General features: G+C 35.1%; 1 protein-coding gene across 1 annotated transcript; it reads right to left on the bottom strand.

Moving 5' to 3' along the window:
- Positions 1–1,405: 1,405 nt before the first annotated feature.
- On the bottom strand, positions 1,406–11,074 carry LOC131949940 (ficolin-1-like). Its single transcript, XM_059311902.1, has 6 exons — positions 10,996–11,074; positions 10,165–10,269; positions 8,223–8,351; positions 7,232–7,360; positions 6,234–6,362; positions 1,406–1,995 (listed from the first exon to the last, which is right to left on the bottom strand). Exons 1-6 carry the CDS (start codon positions 11,060–11,062, stop codon positions 1,406–1,408), a joined length of 1,149 nt encoding a protein of 382 aa, XP_059167885.1. The 5' UTR covers positions 11,063–11,074.
- Positions 11,075–20,818: the final 9,744 nt, after the last annotated feature.

Here is a 20,818-nt window from a genome sequence, read left to right as displayed (position 1 = left end):
ATCTCTAAGTCTAATTAAGTTAGGCCCAGGTTGACATACAATATGATAAAAAAGATACCAAATATAAATACCGCTGCAAAACAAATAGTTCAAAAAATGAAAATTTAAAAATTACACAAAAAATACCCATTGAAAACTCCCCAAATTAAGAGACAAGGAAATCAATTTAATTTGATTCTTTTAGAACCATGGATGACCTTTATTTTAGTTTTAAAAAGCAGTACAATTAAAATGTATACATACAACTAACACTCCTAAAAATTGTTGAATGTACTGTACATATAGATTGTGTGGTTACCATATGACACCCCACTCAGATTTTTGTTGTTAAAATTTTATTATGTGTACATAACTCTTTCTAAATTTTCATATCACAAGCACTAAATAATTGTGAACTAATTTTCTGAAATAAAACAACAGATTAAAAACAAAGCCAGTTTAGTCTGTAATAACATTAACATACACACGCAAGTTAATTAATAAATTCACAAGACAAAATTAGATTTATATTTAGTAAATCATTTGTTTTAACTAATTATCTTCTTGTTTTCTTTTAAAGGCATCTCCATTTTACACTCGCACGGCTATGGACCATTGTGGAATGCACAGAAACCCCTGTAATTTTAATTGATATAAAATTACTTTATATTATAAATATTTCATAGCAGAACAATAATCATTAACAATTATCAACAAACGACCCCTCCTCCTTATCTATTCCCTAAGTGGGGTAGCCAGGATCGTCTCATCGGGGGGGGGGTGTCCACATTTTTTCTTGCCTTTTTCATATATATATATATATATACATATATATATATATATATATATATATATATATATATATATATATATATATATATATATATATATATATATATATATATACTAGCTGTATGTCATTGCTTCGCTATGATGTAAAATAAATTGAAAATACTCTGAAGAAATAAGAAAAAAACACACAATGTTGGCCGACAAAATAAAACAATGTATCACTCTAATTTAAAAAAAAAAAAGTCACACACAATGAACGCAACACAATCTTTTTGTAATCCTTGTAAAAAAACAATTTGACATAATAATTCCTATAACCCCCCTACCCCCCCCCCCCCCCCCCCCTCTGCTACGCCACTGTATTCTCCCAATTCGGAAAAATATATAAGTGTTTACCATTGTAATGCTACAGGCTAATTTATAATTTTCAAAGTTAAAGATGGTTTGTGGGTGAACAGGATGTAAAAAGTAGATTTTGTTTTTAATCTATACCTTTATGAAGCAAATTAAATCTATTATAACAGGCATTTCCACTTTATACCGCAGGTCACACTGTTTTACAACAGGTTTAAAGCAACCAAAATTTAATTTTTAATGTAATAGCTAAAGTGTCGTTACCTTTATTCTGCACATGTTAAGCACGTCTAAATTTCATTTCGCTGAGTGATAAACCTACAAAATCCAACCAGCAGATGCCAATATACTCCTGAGAACCGTATACGCCGTTAAGGTTACTGTAGTAACAGGTTTTATACCACCACGCTCCTTGATACATTTCCGCGCAGTTAAGGCCAATCATATCATTATCCTGGTCAAATGTGGAAAACTTCATATCATTGTGGTAGGCTAGATTGTCTGCGTAATCTCCGGTGTAGCCACCAACATGTAGCCTGTAACCGTCTGACTCGCTAGAAATGTTGAAGCTGGAATACTGGGCGAAATATTTTGTTCCTTCGTGGATAAAATCCACTCTCAGTTCAGTTGGACGGTTTGACGTTAAGAGATAAATGTTCTCGTTGCCCAGGTAAAAATTACCTGAACTGAAATCACCAAACCCATTTTTGTATTCAGTCCAGTTCCTGTAAAAATCTACAGACCCAGAAACACGTCTTTGGAAAATGATCCATCCTCCACCGTCTGTCTCTGTGTCACACATGACTTCAACTCCAGAGTCTAGGTTCACGAGAGGTCGAGGGTCACTGTTGTTTACACTTTTGCATGTTGCTGAATTGATAAAAACAAGTCTTGTTTAAGTAAATCGTTAATTTATATTTACAATTTCTGTTAAACAAATCTTTTGTATGGACCCATACACATTTTATTTTAAAATTACAGCGGAATTTAACAAAAATAATAATTTAAAAAATTTCTAAAGTATGTTCTCTGTAGTGTAATTTCTACTGCCCCGTTTCCATGCAAATATTTACTTTTTTGTACACGAATTAGGAAGGGAAATATTGTTGTTGTATACAGAGTTGAAATTAAAATATCAACGTGGTACGCCTTCTAGCGTAAGAAAAAAATCAATTTTTACAAAATTATATTATATCTTTAGGACGTTCGTCAACACGAATCTTGGCGCCATGTTGGTCATTCCGAAGCCAGAAACGCTCTAAAACAAACGATCATTGGAAGATACCAGTGGTGAAGTGTAACCATAAATTCAAGTAAAACTTTGTTCATTTGTATAAAGCGTACAAACTGCACAATTAGTGTACCACATGAGGTTAAAAATAAATTTATGCCAGAAACCCTTGCAACAAATTCTGAACGGTTTATTTTACGATTAGATGAATGATGCCAGGTAAAACTTTCTCAAACGCAACCTCCCCACCCAGTAAGATTTAATATTAGACTTGCCGTCCGGGCCAGGCCCTGCGAAGGAGTCTGTGAAATAACTATCTTTAAAAGACCATGAGTTGTGTGTTTAGTAATCAGCATATACCCGGCTTTGCCCGGGTTTAGAAGATTTATTACTACTCGAATTAAACCAAACCAAAACCAACCAAAAACAAGACACAAATAAACGCTACCATAACACAAATGCAAACACAAATACAAACACAAACAAAAACACAAAGAAAACTAACCAAAAAACAAAGAAAACGCAAACAAAACAGCAAACAAAACAGAAAACAAAAACAAACCAAAATCCAAGTGTAAACGCAAACCCAACCAGAAACGCAAACCCTAACCCAAACACAAAGGAAACACAAACGCAAACAAAAAAGGAAACAGACGCAAATACAAATTGAAATACAAACGTAAACCTTTATGCAGACAATATCTCAAAATAATGCTATTAAATGCAAACATATACACAAACTTAACTGTAAACATAAACGCAAAGTACTCACAGGCCAGCCCGGGGCGCCTAATCGCAACACTCTGGGGCACCGGCGGAACCGCCTGATTCAACTTAGGAAACGGCTATAATACCCCAACTTATTCATAGTCGTTTGCCATAGCTAACACGGGAAGGCCCGGGCGCCAATCAACATCCTGTCGGGATGCCGAAAAACGTCCACATTCGATTCAGTTAAAGACTAATGTAACCTTTCTTATCCATAGTCTATAGCACGGTTTAAAACGAAATTATGCACCATAGCGCTCACAGAATAGCACAGGGCGCCAAATCGATTCCTGCAGGGCTCCGGCGGGCGCACCTGATTTAATTTAGGGAACGACTATAATACTCCAAGCTTATATGCAGACTAGAAATTAGAAGTTAACAAGAAGATATTTAGGAGCTGGCTTATAAACTGTTATTGATTAAGAAAGTAATTAGTAAACAGTAAGTTCAGTGTATTAAATAAAAAAAAAACGGGAGTGATCTCCCCTAAACTTTCTCGAATATTCTTATATAACTTGGAAATAGACATGATTTTTAATTACTTAAACTTTTAAAAATAGAATAGAATCTCATAGAAAAAAGAATTGCGCACCAAGCGAACACAAAAAAAATGGCATAATAGTGCACAATATTATTAGTACTTTATAAATTTACATGCGTTTTTTGAGAAATCGGAAATAGCGTAAATTAGTACTTCCGGTCAACGGAAATTACTCAAAATTTGACAGAAGGTAGGGAATTAGATCTTTTACTTAAATGTGAAATTTCATTTATCTAACTGAAATAGTACTCAAGTTATAGGCTTTTGAAAAATTCATAGTAGAAAAAGTACCACTTCCGGTTATCGGAAATCGCTCAAAAGTTGATACGGATCTACGATTTTGATAAAATACTCATATATGAAATTTCATCAACCTAGCTGTAATGGTACTCAAGTAATCGTGTTTACACACAGACAGAAAGACAGACACACACACACAGACACACAGACATACGGACGAGATTGCAAAATTATGTTTTTCTGTATCAGTGAGGTGTAAAACGTCGAGATTTTTTTTGCACGATTACAAGACTTTCTCTATACTTCGTATAGTCGAGAAAGTAAAAAGGTAGTATTTATAATATCTGTGTTTTACTTACCATATTGCACTCGATCAATCAACGCTAATTATGTAATTTGCTTTTTTCCCAACACCAAAACAAAGTAATAAGTAGTAATCTCTTTTCCCTCAATGTATTTTTTGTAAAGGGAAGTAATTGTGTTATCCTAATTTATAAAGGGACGTAATGAGTGCTAAAGAATTAATATCAATTAAAAGTAAATAATTTTTTAGACGCATTCAGATTTTTTTGTGAAGGGTGCCACATTTTCTTCAATTTTGTTTAGTTCATTTAACAGTATAAGTTTGGAAAATGAAAATTGTTTTATAATACCTTCAAAATTAATTTTTAAATCATTAATTTAAATGATGAGCACTTCAGATATATTACACTATGGCGATGAATTCTATATTTTTTCTATTACTTTGTATTCTGATGTCCGCAGCATTCATATATACAGAGACACGGAGTTAGTTTCAACTTTATATATTACATTATAGTAGGCAAAGTATCCCTAGAGTGTAATTCATTACGCTGGGGAATGCCGATCACAAAACCGCCGTGACTTCAGAAAACACCCCTAGTGTAATTTTAATGTTGATATAATTAGTACACTTAACCCCCATAGCAGTATACCCGATCATCGGATTCAAACCGCACGGGGAATCAAGAGGTCGACGCAAATTATAATAGCGGCAACTAGACTTTAATTTAATTTAATTTTTTTAAAATAAACAGTTTCCAAAACTTAAATAGCAGTCGAATGAATAATGATATAATGCATACAAGACACTGGTTGAGATGATTTGGCAATATATTTTGTCGTTTTCTTTAGTCTGTCAGATTACAGGGTACACCGTAGGGATGGACAGCAGGTGACGCGTTCAAAGAGACCGACCACTCTGACAGGATAATAGTAGTCTTTTTACTGACCAGAAGTCAGGGTTGTTAGCGCTAGGGGGAATAATTTGTTGTGTCACAAGTTCTTAGCCCATTGTCCCGTGGGAATAGCTAGGGGGTTAGAACAGGGGTATAAATACAGGCAGGTTAGTTAGTCTCTCTCTTTCGCACAAGCGCTCCAGACTTTTGCGGTTCGGGGGAAGCCTCGATCAGCGGAACACGCATTTAATGAATGAATAAACAACAGAAACTAAGAAGGTCTCCTGCCCGGTGCATATTTTACAAAAGCTGACTCGGGTAGAATTAGTAAATACCCTAGGCAACAACGGCCTCATTGGCTAATGCCCGAGTCAGTGTCCACAACGTATTCGGCAGGCGACTAGGTAACCGGACGGAAAGATCGTAGTCCGGTTAGCAACAACCGCTTAGAAAGATTATTAATCGGTATTTTTTTTTTCATATATCTCGAGATGTAGACAAATGTAATTAAAATTATTTATTACAGAATCTTTCCCTGGAGTGTTCTAATCAAGATCCTGAAGTTTAATGGCTATCGGATAAACGTTGTGAGACCGCAATGGAATTTTATTTTTATATAAAATATATAAAGAGAAAACAAATAACGAGGAAGCACAAAATTCATTTTCTACTTTTTAGTCCACAAGAAAAACGTGGTTATCAGAAATCGTTGAAAAGTTGACACAGAATTTCAAATTTGATATAATTCATATATATGAAATTTGATCTACCTAGCTGTAATGGTACTTAAGTTATCATGTAAACAGACACATACACAGACATACGGACAGAAGGTACCCTTACTATTACATTTACCCTTAGCCTTACACTTACACTAACCATTAAACTGACCCTTAACTTTACCTTTACCCTTATCCTTACCCTTACACTAACCTTACCCATATTTGTTGTCATACCCTACCCTTATCCAGCGCGTACACTTATCCTCAGCATTTCCATCAACCTCTCCCTCACCCTCACACAGTCTCCCAACTCTACTCTCATCATTATCTTTATTTCCTACTCCTCGCTTAAAATTATAATAATAATATTATGCAAATCTTACATGTTTATTTTACAAGTTACTTACCTTCACACCTACTAGCATCTGTGCTGTTGATGCTGTATCCAGGCTTGCACGAGCACGAGTAGCTTCCTATTGTGTTGCTACAAATCTGCTCACATGGACTCGTAGAGTTATTTCCGCATTCGTCAATGTCTGCAAATATTTAAAAAAAAACATACGAACTTGTAAGCAAAAATCCATTATTTCATGTAAAGAAGAGTTCATTAATACTTTTTGAATGTTGATATATGGCACTGTAGTAGCCTTCCTATTATGAGCACGACTAAATATTACAATCAACAGCTTTATCTATACATCATCATATCATGTTTAAATATATTAGCTAAACCAAAACTAAGTAAAACGAGCAAAAGAGAAAAAAATAAAGGAAAGCGTAACAGAAAACTGCATACATACATACACTATCCTTATATCTACTTTGATAAATAAAGCCACAAGTATCAAATAATTACATTATATGTAAACGGACGCAAAAAAAATTAAAACGAAATATTCAAACCTTAAGAATTTCACAAACAAGCATGTATTTGAAAAGATAACTTAATTAAAAGCGAAAAATTATGTTTTACCCTGATTTGATAAGATCTATAAAAAAAAAACTTCCCCCAACCAATTACCGGTAAATAGTAACTTGCTCAATTATTACCTGTCGATTACCAACCTCTGTAAGTACCTCATTATCGAATATAAACTAAACCAATATCTATTCCTGCCTTTCATTTTCTTTTTCTCTTTTCCTTGCCCTTTCTCTTTCCTGTTTTCTTTTCACTTACCATTTCCATTACCTTTACCTTTCCCCTTAACCTTACTTTTCCCCTTAACTTTATGCTTACGCTTACACTAACCCTCAGTCTCTCCCTCACCATCACCCTCACCCTAATGCTAACACCCAACTCTACTCTCATTATTATCTTTATGCTAACCCATCTCCTACTCCTACGCTTAAAATTATAATAATAATATTGTGCAAATCTTACATGTTTATTTTACAAGTTACTTACCTTCACACCTACTAGCATCTGTGCTGTTGATGTTGTATCCAGAATTGCACGAGCACGAGTAGCTTCCTATTGTGTTGCTACAAATCTGCTCACATGGACTCGTAGAGTTATTTCCGCATTCGTCAATGTCTGCAAATATTTAAAAAAAAACATACGAACTTGTAAGCAAAAATCCATTATTTCATGTAAAGAAGAGTTCATTAATACTTTTTAAATGTTGATATATGGCACTGTAGTAGCCTTCCTATTATGAGCACGACTAAATATTCAAAACATTTGATTACATATTACAATCAACAGCTTTATCTATACATCATCATATCATGTTTAAATATATTAGCTAAACCAAAACTAAGGAAAACGAGCAAAAGAGAAAAAAATAAGGGAAAGCGTAACAGAAAACTGCATACACACATACACTATCCTTATATCTACTTTGATAAATAAAGCCACAAGTATCAAATAATTACATTATATGTAAACGGACGCAAAAAAAAAATTAAAACGAAACATTCAAACCTTAAGAATTTCACAAACTAGCATCTATTTGAAAAGATAACTTAATTAAAAGCGAAAAATTATGTTTTACCCTGATTTGATAAGATCTAAAAAAAACTCCCCCAACCAATTACCGGTAAATAGTAACTTGCTCAATTATTACCTGTCGATTACCAACCTCTGTAAGTACCTCATTATCGAATATAAACTAAACCAATATCTATTCCTGCCTTTCATTTTCTTTTTCTCTTTTCCTTGCCCTTTCTCTTTCCTGTTTTCTTTTCACTTACCATTTCCATTACCTTTACCTTTCCCCTTAACCTTACTTTTCCCCTTAACTTTATGCTTACGCTTACACTAACCCTCAGTCTCTCCCTCACCCAACTCTACTCTCATTATTATCTTTATGCTAACCCATCTCCTACTCCTACGCTTAAAATTATAATAATAATATTGTGCAAATCTTACATGTTTTTTTTTACAAGTTACTTACCTTCACACCTACTAGCATCTGTGCTGTTGATGCTGTATCCAGAATTGCACGAGCACGAGTAGCTTCCTATTGTGTTGCTACAAATCTGCTCACATGGACTCGTAGAGTTATTTCCGCATTCGTCAATGTCTGCAAATATTTTGAAAAAAAATACGAACTTGTACACAAAGATGTATTATTTGTAGAGTTATTTTTCATGTGAAGAAGATTTCATTATTTTTTTTTTAATTTTAATATATGGCACTGTAGTAGCATTCCCATTATGAGCACGACTGACTATTCTTAAAATTTGATTACATAATACAATCACCAGCGTTATCGATACGTTATCTTGTCATATTTTCAACACATTCTCCTAAACAAAAGAAAGCAAAACGAGCAAAATGCATACACACATACACTTTCCTTTTATCTACTTTGATAAATAAATATCTCATAAACAAGTATCTCTTTGAAAAGATAACTTAATTAAAAGCGAAAAATGACGTTTATAAAATCTAAAGAACCCTTCCCCAAACTTCTTCGTTCTCAATTGTTAGTGTTGGAAGGGATCGAGTCCTATCTGCCAGAGGGTTTGAACTCGAGACGTTCTCGAATTTAACAACCATGAGCTGCGCCAACTCGATCACGCCTCCAACACAATTAAATATACGTTTCAACTGGTTATGTGCAATTGAGTCCATTGACTCCCATTTCAGCCTGCTTTTCTTTTTGGATTTGCTTCCATAGCATTTGTCCAACCAAAGATGCGTACTAGACTGAGTATATTGAAAATTGTGTTTGTCTGTTCCGTTAGTTGAGAGAACCTGCACTACATGTAGAACTGTAAAATACTTATTTATGAGGAGAATAAGGCTCTTTTGTTCAAACTCTTAAAAACAAATGTATTTTAAACATGTAATTAATTTATTAAAATTTTCATTTGTAGGAACAAGTACTTTTTTTCAGAAAAAAATTAAAACCTTTTACTGGCTTAGTGGCGTCACCTGATTTTTTTTTCTTATTGTCACAACACACGTGGCTTGGCTTCCATGGAAAGCCATGTTGCACATTAAAAAGATTCACCCATTAAAAAGCTAAATGCACAGTGCTAAATCACAACACACTTGATTGGTTTTAATTCATTAATATTATTTAGACGTCAACTTTAATAATTTATTCATTCATTATTTAAATAAGGTTCGAACTCAGAAAATAGTATTGGCATAAACAGATTTTAAAAAAAAAAAGACTAACACATGCAAGCGGGTGTGTGGCTTTTTTTTTTTTTAGATGTGAATGATACAGTTGTCTATCAAGACTTGGCGGGAAACGGGGCAGGTGAAGTAGAGTTCACCTATGTCCTAAGCATATGAAGGGATTGTGTTGTCAGAACCTTGTTCAGCTGAAATCAATGTTTTTAAAGACACAAACATGTTATCTGAGACTTGGTGAACACGGGGCAGGTAAAGTAGAGTTCACTTGTGACCTCAGCACACGATGTGTGACGGTAGGGATGGAAACGATATATTAACGTGGCGCCCATTAAGGATAACGCCCGAAACCCACTATTATCTAAGGACAACAGGGAGTCTATTTAAATATTAAAATCGGCTATATTTCTTTCGAGTTTATTTGTCGTGTTAACCAGAGGACTCGCATTTAAATTAAACACTTTTTTGCGTAAGAAGTTAGAACAAGTTTTTTTTTATTTAGTTTTATCAGGTTCGTTATTATAAGCATGTTTTTATTCAATACAGCTTGTTGATTTTTAACCGCTGATTTAACACTTGTTTTTGCCGTCTCAAAGCCGTTTGATATTACAATTTGTATTTTCTGAATGTTTTTGGAAACGTAGTTAGTATTTATTAAATCACACACACACACACACACATATATATATATATATATATATATATATATATATATATATATATATATATATATATTCCGCCTGTCTTACCTTGGCACTTGTTAGGATTATCTCTGCTGACGGCATAGCCGGGTCTACAAGAACAGACACGATGGCCGTTTTCATAAGTTGTAATTTGCTCACATTTACAGTTGGCTGAATAAAGGAAAGCAATGTAGCATCAGTGTTTTATGGTGCGGGGAAAGTTAGGATCTATTTGAGTCGATCTGCTTGCTCAGTTAAACTTATTTTCAAATTTCAGAAGTCCTTAGCAAAAGTCAAGAGTTTAAGTGAATATTTCCTTTAATTCATGCAATTAAAGATTTTAAGAATAACAATATTATTGAATTATTAGTGATTTTAAGCTATATGATTGTCATAATAAAAAAAACAACAACATAGAATTGTTTAATTTCTTGTTGATTTCTAACAAAGCTAAGAGAAAGATTTTAAATGTAGGAAATTTTTGTAAGTGTTATATTTATAATCGCATACATTGTTTTCAAAGGTTTTTAGGTTTTTATTAAAATTAAATTAATTTATTAAGAATGTTTTTTTTAAATATATTTCTAAATATATGAGTTTCATCGAGTTTTTAAAAATGTTTTAGATTGGAGATATAACACATTTTTAATAAAGAAAATTAAAAAAGGACATACAATTACATCACTATTTAGCTAGTTACCGGTAGCAGACAATCGCCGCCCATTTTTGGCGTGTAATAGACTATTTGGCTGCAACCATATTATCAACCAGATCTGTTTATAAAGCTAAACTGAACATAAATCCTCTACCCAAAATAAATCAACTTTCAAATGGAATTCACTATTAGGGAATGTTAAAGTTTACTAAATAAAGAAACAAAATATTTAAAGTACTTACCTTGAGTATAGACCGGACAGAATAGCAAAAGAGTTGCAAAGATTATTTTTAAATTTCCAAACGTCATCTCTGCTTTGTATAGTTTTAAAGATGTTCTGTAAAATACATTGTTACTTAAAGTTTCGTTTTGCTACGCTGCGTTACGTTGTGTTGCGTAGCGTAAAGCTAGGTTACGTTACATATATATATTTTCAACTGTCTTTTTCGTTTAGTTTTACAATAAAATTCTCTAGCTCTACAATCTTTCCAAGAAAGTTATCTATTTATTTATAGATCTAAATCTCAGGTGGCCAAGAATGTTATTTATAGATCTAGATCTAGAATCTAGGTTAAACCAAAGATTAATTAGATACAAACCAAAGATTAATTAGATAAAAATACAATCCATTTTAAAATCATAATACATTTTTTAGTCCTTTAATACTTGATATAAATCTTTGTGATTTATATATCTAGATCTAGATCTATCTAGAATAGGTCTAATCTAGATCTAGCAAGAGTTACGCAAATACTAGACTTAAGCAAACGAGTGGTAGAATCTACATCTAGATAATTCTATCTAGATCTAGATAATTTCAGACCTTTATTATTTTATATAAATCTTTGTTTAGCTATGTAATTGGCTAATTTAAGATAAAATTTAATTTGAAGGTTACTACTACTAGACTTAGATCTAGATCTAGATAGGGCCTAAGCGCGTAATCAAGTTGCATAAGGAGACTCAAAGTATTAAACTATACCATAAAAAACATCAGTGATGTCACGAGTCTAAATAGCTAAGTTGTTAGTGTTATAGGCTTTCATGCGGTTGGCACGGGTTCAAGACTTATTACGTCTATGTTAATTTTTTCAATTTTTTCAATTTTTTTTAGATGTGAATGATAAAGTTGCCTGTCTGAACTTGGCGGAATACAGGGCAGGTGAAGTAGAGCTCATCTGTTTCTTTGTCCTAAGCATATGAAGGGATAGTGTGGTCAGAGCCATAAACGGCCAGAATCGATTTTCTAAACTATAAAAACAAGTTATCTGAGACTTGTCGGGACACTGGCCATGTAAAGTAAAGTTCGGTAGGTCACCTTTGACGTCAGCATATGAAGGGATAGTGAGGTCAAACCCATGCTCAGCCGAAATCGGTGTTTCTAAAAGACAAAAACGTCTTTTTGAATGTGGGGTCTGGTTCTTTTGTGACGATGAATGTCAAAAGTGATGTCATTTATGGATGACCCCCGAGAACCACAGTTATCCAAAGGATGAGGGTAGTCTAGTTGTTAAAAAAAAGATAAAGTCGTCTCCATAAAATCACAGTGAACACGATGATAAAATCTGCAAACGGACAAAACGCAGATTACGGTACGGATTTTCAGTACAACGCAAGAATTTCCTAGTTATTTTTCGCGTTATCCGTCTACTGGATTTCTTCTTCTGCGTTCTTAATTTTAGTGTAAGAAGAGATTCTCTCCAACACAATTAAGTATACGTGTCAACTGGTTATGCGCTATTTTAGCCGCTGACTTCTATTTCATCTAGCTTTTCTTTTTTGATTTCCTTTCACAGTCTTTATTCAACCATGAAAAAAACTACAAGGTAACAATTGTTTGATTTATTAGTTGTCTCTCCTAGATTGAGTTGAATGTGCCCGAGGTTTCGAATTCGAGACTTTTTCGGCTCAGCTAAATTGAGGTTTACCGACTCGACCACGCCGACTACTTTACTGTACTTACCTGCGTTTAAAGAAGTAGATGTGTCAACGGTCTGGTATATCCGAGAGCGTCGTGTACTGTATGTTTTATAAGGTCTGTTATAACTTATTAGCCAATCAGAAGACTGGATGGAAATTACTAATCGTGTAATAAAAGAATGTTTGGCGACATTTGTTTTACAATTTTAACCAAACTTTGAAAAACAAAATCTTCTTTAGAAGTTAATACAGAATGATTTAACACAAAGGTAATAAAAATGTTTTCGATAAAGATCTAAAACATAAATATGCAATAAGACTCAGAATCGAATACACATTCGATAATCTTACATTTTATTTCTTCTCCTATTAGAACGAAACAAAAACAATATAAAAACAAAACAAAAACAAATTATCCCTTTGTTATCATGTAAACATAAATCCACCTATCTAACGACGTAGATACGATCGACAAGCTCGCGACTCTCTATTCTTTCAGCCAACATTTCTTGTCTTCTCTGAATAATCTCTCGATTGAACGTAGTTGGTTTTTCAAACACTGTGTTGTAAACAATTTAGTTTAAGCCATGGAATAGAATTAAAAACTAAATATGTTACTTTGTGTAAATTAGTGTTGAATTTTATGCTTAACCGGCCAAAGTTACTTTTAGGACTCTAATATAAATTTAAAACTTAGTATGCTTATAACAGTGTCTCCCCGCTCTATCAGAAGGTTCAAGTACCCCTTCACCTCAAACATAAATACATGAATAAGATATATATATATATATATATATATATATATATATATATATATATATATATATATATATATATATATATATATATACTAGCGTACCCGTCCCCGCGCGTTGGATCACAATTACAATGCCTGCGCTTGGATCATAATTATCGGGACACGGATTTACCCACACTACTGCATGAAAACCTTAAATATACGTTAACAACTCAGCAAAATAATGAGGTAGAACACACTTCGGTGACCGCCCATGTGGCAGAGACGTAGAGGGGCGCTCTCAGGAGCCCACGCCCCCTCCGATTACACTATCGCATAGGCGCCGCGTACGGCCTCTGGCTCCTTAAATCTAAAAGGGGGAGGGCAGTGTCCATACACACTTCCGCGAGTACCATCCGCCCTGGACTAGATAGAAAAAATAATATTTTTATAGGGCAGATGAGGCTCGTTAGCTGGGGACAGCCACTCTTATAGGAGAGACTACCCCAAAATCAAACTGCTGCTCTGTAGTTTGGAAGCATATCCTAAAAGAAATGCGGGCTGAAATCGGAGTCAATTGCCTCAATGGCGCATAACCAGTTGACACGTATCCTTAATTGTGTCGAGTCGGCAAAAAATTCAAAAAAGTCTCGAGTTCAAACCCTCGATCCCTTCCAACACTAAAAAATTAAGAACGAAGTAGAAGAAGAAGAAATAGGAAATGTAAAAGTTCATAGTCCACAAGAAAATTTAACATTTCTCATCTGGAATATTGTATTTCTCCCAACCCTCGAAGGGTGACCCGTCAAAAGAGCGCACGACAAAAGAGCGCCGACATAAGAGCGCAGACAAAAGAGCGCCGACATAAGAGCGCCGACATAAGAGCGCCGACATAAGAGCGCCGACATAAGAGCGCACTAATTTGCCTACAAAAGAGCGCCGACTTAAGAGCGCAAACTAACGATCGAACAAAAAACAATATTTAATAAATAGGAACAAGAAAATAAACTCAGATCAGAAGGCATTGTTTGATGTTAACTCTTTATTGTTTCATTAAAAAACTAATTCTTCAGTTTTTTAAAGTAAAAAAATGGGTATTAACGATTGATATTATCCGTTGTTCCGAAATCATCATTCTTTAAATGTCAGTCCCACAATCCAACAAGACGAAATTTTGCCCTCTTGTTGACGTTTGAAGAGGTTCAGGAATTTTTTATCTATAATATAGATATAAATGAGGTGCTAGTTCCATCGAAAGTCCTGCTATGGCTGGTTGTATAATCTGCCTTGGTTTTTCCACCCCTTCTACTGCCCGTTTTCGTATAGCCGAAAGATCTTTCGCTGCTTTAATTAAATTTTACCCGGATCAGGAGCTTGATTGTGTTTCGATAATGACAGAACAACATCGTTCAGTATTTTCATCCATCCTTGGTAGCCATCTTTCTTGCAGCATCTCCATGTCGTACTTCCATCAGCATTTGCTCTGTCCTTTCTTCTTCTTCTTCTTCTTCGTTCTTAATTATTAGTGTTGAAGGGGATCGAGATTTATCTGCCAGTAGGTTTGAACTCGAGACTTTGTTCGAATTTATCAACCATGAGCTTTTTGCCGACTCGACCACGCCTCCAACACAATTAAGCGTTACGTGTCAACTGGTTATGCGCCATTGAGGCCATTGACTCCGATTTCAGCCTGCTTTTCTTTTTGGATTTGCTTCCATAGCCTTTGTCCAACCAAGAACAAACTACAAGGCAGCAGTTGTTTGATTTTGGAGTTGTCTCTCCTAGAAGAGTGGCTGTCCCCAGCTAACGAGCCTCATCTGCCCGAGGGTTCGAACTCGAGACTTTTCGGTTTAGCAACCATGAGCTTTACCGACTCGACCACGCCGACCCCTTCTGTCCTTTCGATATCTGTAGCTTTCGACCAATATAATAACCTTCCCTTATTGACTGCGCTCTTATGTTGGCGCTCTTATATCGGCGCTCTTTTGTCTGCGCTCTTATGTCGGCGCTCTTTTGTCGTGCGCTCTTTTGACGGGAAGCCCACTCGAAGATAATATTTGAAAGAAACTTAACTACCACCCATACTTATTACATGGAGGGTAAGCTCAGCTTCGCCACTGGGACAGCTGTTGCGAAGTGACGTGTAACACCCACTCCACTGAGCTAGTCAGCCATACTTTTGAACACGTGTCTTACATTAGTGTCAAGATTATTTGCTTGTGTATTTGTATGATCGATCAAGTGATGACTTTTTTGTTTTGCACGCGATCTTGTTGCAAAATGCACAGGATCAATTGTCTATAAAATTTCTTTTCAAATGCCCACGCTTTTAATATCGGTTTGAAAGTTTAAAAAAACTGAGGATTTACCCACCCACATACACAGATGACAACACACACGCGGGTCTAGCTATCTTGTTGCGAAATGTACTGGATCAATTAACGATAAAATTTCTTTCCAACTCGCCACGCTTTTAATATCGGTTTGAAAGTTATAAGAATTTGAGGATTTACCCACCCACATACACAAATGACTACACACACGCGGGTCTAGCTATACGAAAGTAAATTTTCAACACAGTAACTTTAGCTGAAATAGAAAAAAGCCCCACTCCCAGCAGAAATTCGTTTAGGGCCCCTACCTATACATAAAAATAAATAAATACGAATATATATATATATATATATATATATATATATATATATATATATATATATATATATATATATACAGTAGCGTACGCAGGGGGGGGGGGAGCAGGGGGAGCTGTAGCTCCCCCTCTGGCCATTTTCAGCAAAGTGGCGCCTTTTTGGAAACTTTTTAAAGTTTTAAACAATGATATTTGTTAAAAAAAATATTTTTGGTCGGCACATCTATGTGAATCGCAAGATTTCTTTTCATGCAGCAATTAAAGCATTATTGTACTAGTCTAGTAGTGTCTACGTTTACAACAAGTATTAACAGCTGCATCAGTTTGCCATTCTAAAAATAAACATTACGATGCATTACAATGTTTTAAAAAAACCTCTACGGGTAGTACCACTTGGCAAGAGGGGTGTTAAGTTTAAGGCAACTGTATAATGTATTTGCTTACGAATAATTGAATTAGAAAATGTTATACATAAAACTTCACACATAATTACTTTATATATACAGTTTGAATCGTGTGATTAATTTTAAAAAAAAATTGCAATACAGAAATAAATACAACTGATGTGGCACCTCTATTTAAATTTACTTATGAGCAAACTGCGGAGTGGTGGGGAAATTTTGACAAGGTCAACAACGTCATCACGATGAAGTAGTAGTATTCTTCCAGTTTGGGCGATAGTGATTACGTTTACAAATTATATGAAACAGTTACAACTCCCCTCACCCATGGACCCCTCTGTAAAAAAAATATTGTCATAATACCACTGCTACTTATTTAAATCTATTTCTGTAATATATATGTGTGTAATATATATTTGTGTAATATATATGTATGTTTAGAACAGTCATCTAAAAACTGACGCTTTGTTCACTCTGAGTTGGTTATCCCCCCCCCCCCCCACACACACACCTCACCACCACAAGTGTGTAGAGCGACATTAATGTCACACCTAGGTGTACACTGGGTTGGATAATTGACCTAAAGTGACCGGACAGTCGTGAATGAAGTTGACCCCCCCCTAACCCAACCCGAACTGATCTGTTAAGTGCATGTAGAAAAACGCGTAATAATGTACCAAAGTACCATGCCGCTAGAAAATTAGCTTTTTAAACGTAAAACTCTGTGTGATCAATAAAGTGATCTAACCCATACCTATCGATATATTAAAAAATGATCTTTAAAGAACGCAAAGAAGCAGTAGTTAATTAAAAATATATGATCTTAACTAAAACACCGATATTAAATTAAATGTAGGCTGTTATTCAATAGGTTCCTATATTATATCGAAAAGCGTGTTTTTAAACCAACTCTGATTTTAAAAACTTTCATTACAATGTAATACTTTAGCATTTATGATGACGATATATTAAATTCTGATTATAGACAAAAACATTTTGTAAACACGAATAGTGTTAAACAATTTCATTATATTCTAAAGTAATTATTTATTTGTTTTGACATTTATAATTAAATGGGTAGATATGTACATATTTATATTAAGAGAGTGATTATTTCCCCTATTTCACTTGTCTTAAATAATTTCCCAGGAATTATTATGTAAGAAATTTCTTTTACAAGAATTACAAAACAGATTGTGTTACGTTCATTGTTTTTGGTTGTAGTGTGTACATATATATATATTTTTTGTTTAGATTGATACAATTTTTGTTTTGTCGGCCTACAATGTGTTTTTTTTTCTTATTTCTTCAGAGTGCTACTTTCAATTTATTTTACATCATAGCGAAGTAATGACATACAGCTAGTAATTATATATATATATAGATACATATATATATATATATATATATATATATATATATATATATATATATATATATATATATATATATATATAATACACGTATATAGAACGTGTTAAAAATTCGGCGCCTTTTTTTGCTCATTTCGCTCCCCCTACAACGTAAACCTGGATACGCCTCTGTATATATATATATATATATATATATATATATATATATATATATATATATATATATATATATATATATATATATATACTAGCGTACCCGTCCCCGCGCGTTACCGCGGGAATAGAAGTAACTCCGATGGAATATATAAGTGTTTCAGCCATGCGTTACCAATCCTATATTCTTAGACTTGTGACCTTGTTTTCTAAAAGTGAGTTATTTAAATGAGTTAGAACACACTTCAGTGACCGCCCATGTGTCACCCCTGGTTCCTTAAAACTAACAGGCACCATCGTGCCAAATACTATTCTGTTAACAATGCTGCAGATTGCGTCATTTGCTTAAGTGACACAAATGAACAGGATTTGTTATTAAACACGTAAAAAATTAAATTATTTCATGTGTTTTAAACATCAGTGTGACTGATGCAATATGTTAGTTTGTTACTAATGGTCTATTCTTAGATGCTCCATGTCAATTTCTGATTTGATTATCTAAAATTAGATGCGTATTGCATCATTCGCAAAGTGACGAAACTATTTGGATATTTTTACGGACAAAAAGAAACATCCCTGGTAATAATATAACCTTTGTTAATTTTTCTGATTATTAAAATAAAACGTATTACATGGCCCTCAGTGGCCCATGTGAGCCTTTGGGGTCCGAAACAGACATTTTTATTTTCAGCCTAATCGCACCCTACCATGGCGCCAGAGGACACGCCTGATTCAATTTAGTAAGCGTTTGTAACGCCCCATCCTATCCATTGTCTATCACACTGTTAAGACTGAACGTATTCACTATAGCGCTCACGAGAAAGACCAGGGCGCCAAATCGCATCCTGCCGGGGGGCCGCCCATGCAAAATTAAATCCCCCGCCCCCACCACCTCCTTCCCACCACCCACCCACCCATATTCCATATTCTCGCCCCAGAAACCTTCTCGGGAGTATTCATCAACTACCTAGAGTTTTATGGAACCGGGATCAACTGTGTCAAACCGCAATCGTCTTTTATTTTTATATACCGTATATTGAGAAAAATCTTACCATTTCGTGGCGCCGCACATGCGAAATTAAAAAAAAAGATTTTTTTTACAGAAACCTTTACTAAAGTGTTCTAATCAAGTCCATAAAGTGTGATGGCTATCGGATGAACGTTGTGAGACCGCAATCGACTTTTATTTTTTTATACCATATATAGAGAGAAAACAAATTGCGCCCCGGCCGCGGCGCCACCCCTGCGAATTCGAAAATGTTTTTAGCGCAGAAAACTCCCCAGGAATATTCTCAACATCCTCCAAAAGTTTTATGGCGATCGTGTGAACGGTGTCACCGCAATTCACTTTTATTATTTTTATATAACGTATATAGAGAAAAAACGCACCCTCACGTTGCGCCGCCCTTGCGAAATTAAAAATAATTTTTTACAGAACCCTTCCACAGAGTGTTCTTACGAACTCACCAAAGTTTGATGGCGATGGGATGAATGGTGTCAAACCAAAATCGACGTATATTGAGATAAAAACAAATCGCTACCTGCGGGGTCGCCACCCGTGCGAATTTGAATTTTTTTTTTCGCAGAAACCTCCGCAGGAGTATTCTCTACAACATCCCAAAGTTTCACGGCGATGTGATTAGAGGTGTAGTAATGCATAAAAGACACACACACACACACAGACATACATTGCTTTATATATATATACTAGCGTACCCGACCCCCGCGCGTTGCCGCGGGGATAGAAGAAAGTTTGACGAAATATATTAGGATTTCACCAACGCGTTATCAATTATAATTATATGTTCTTAGACGCGTGACCTTCTTTTCTAAAAATGAGTTATTTAAATGTAAACAATGCCTGTTCTTGGATCATAAATATAGGGACACGGGTTTACAGACACTACCGCATGAAAACCTTGAGTGTACATTAATCTCTCACCGAAATAATATAGTAGAACACACTTCGGTGACCGCCTCTGTGTCAGAGACGGAGACGGCGCTATCAGGGCCCCCACCCCCCGATTACATTACCGCATCGGCGCGGCATACGACCCCTGGCTCCTTAAAAATAACAGGCGCCATCGGCCGAATAGCATCCTGTTAATAATGTTGCAGATTTCGTCATTCGCTAACGTGACACAAATGAACAGGATTTTTTTCTTTAACGCGTAAAAAATTATTTGACGTGTTTTAAATATCAGTGTGACTGATGCAATATGCTAGCGTTACTAATGGTCTATTATTAGATGCTCGATCTCAATTTCTGACTGGATTGTCTAATAATAGATGCTTATTGCATCATTCGCAAAGTGACGAAACTCTACAGTAGGCTCCTCATATTCAAAAAGTTATTTTTTCATCTTTCGCAAGGCGACGAAACTGTACAGAAGGATTTCCTCGCGTTACAAAGTTATTTTTAGAAGCCTGTTGTAGTTTTACCGCTGAATATAGTAGTACCCCTTACTCGCTATGCAGGACGCTCGATTAACGGATGCCAAGTGCCAACTTAGTCGCCCTAAAACTCTGGGCGCCAAACCGTGTATTGACAAAAGTTGTACCCTATATGGCGCCGCCCGTAAGAAACTTTAGTTTTCTTTTTCGCAGAAATATTCTCGGGAGTATTCTCATCTAGTCCTTAAAGTTTCATGGCACTCGGATGAACCGCATCCGAGTTTTATTTTTTATATACCGTGTATAGAGAAACAAAAATCGCTCCCCCCCCCCGGGGGGCGCTGCCCTTGCAATATTAAACAATTTTTTTTGCAGAACCCTACCATTGAGTTATCTAATCATCTCCCCGAAGTTTCACGGTACACGGATGAACGGTGT

This window comes from Physella acuta, unplaced genomic scaffold, assembly GCF_028476545.2.
Source record: "Physella acuta isolate Inbredline_101_S28 unplaced genomic scaffold, ASM2847654v3 ptg000720l, whole genome shotgun sequence".
NCBI classification, from domain to species: domain Eukaryota; kingdom Metazoa; phylum Mollusca; class Gastropoda; family Physidae; genus Physella; species Physella acuta.
The sequence above is the reverse complement of the archived record's forward strand: the minus strand, read 5'-3'. Positions and strand labels throughout refer to the sequence as shown.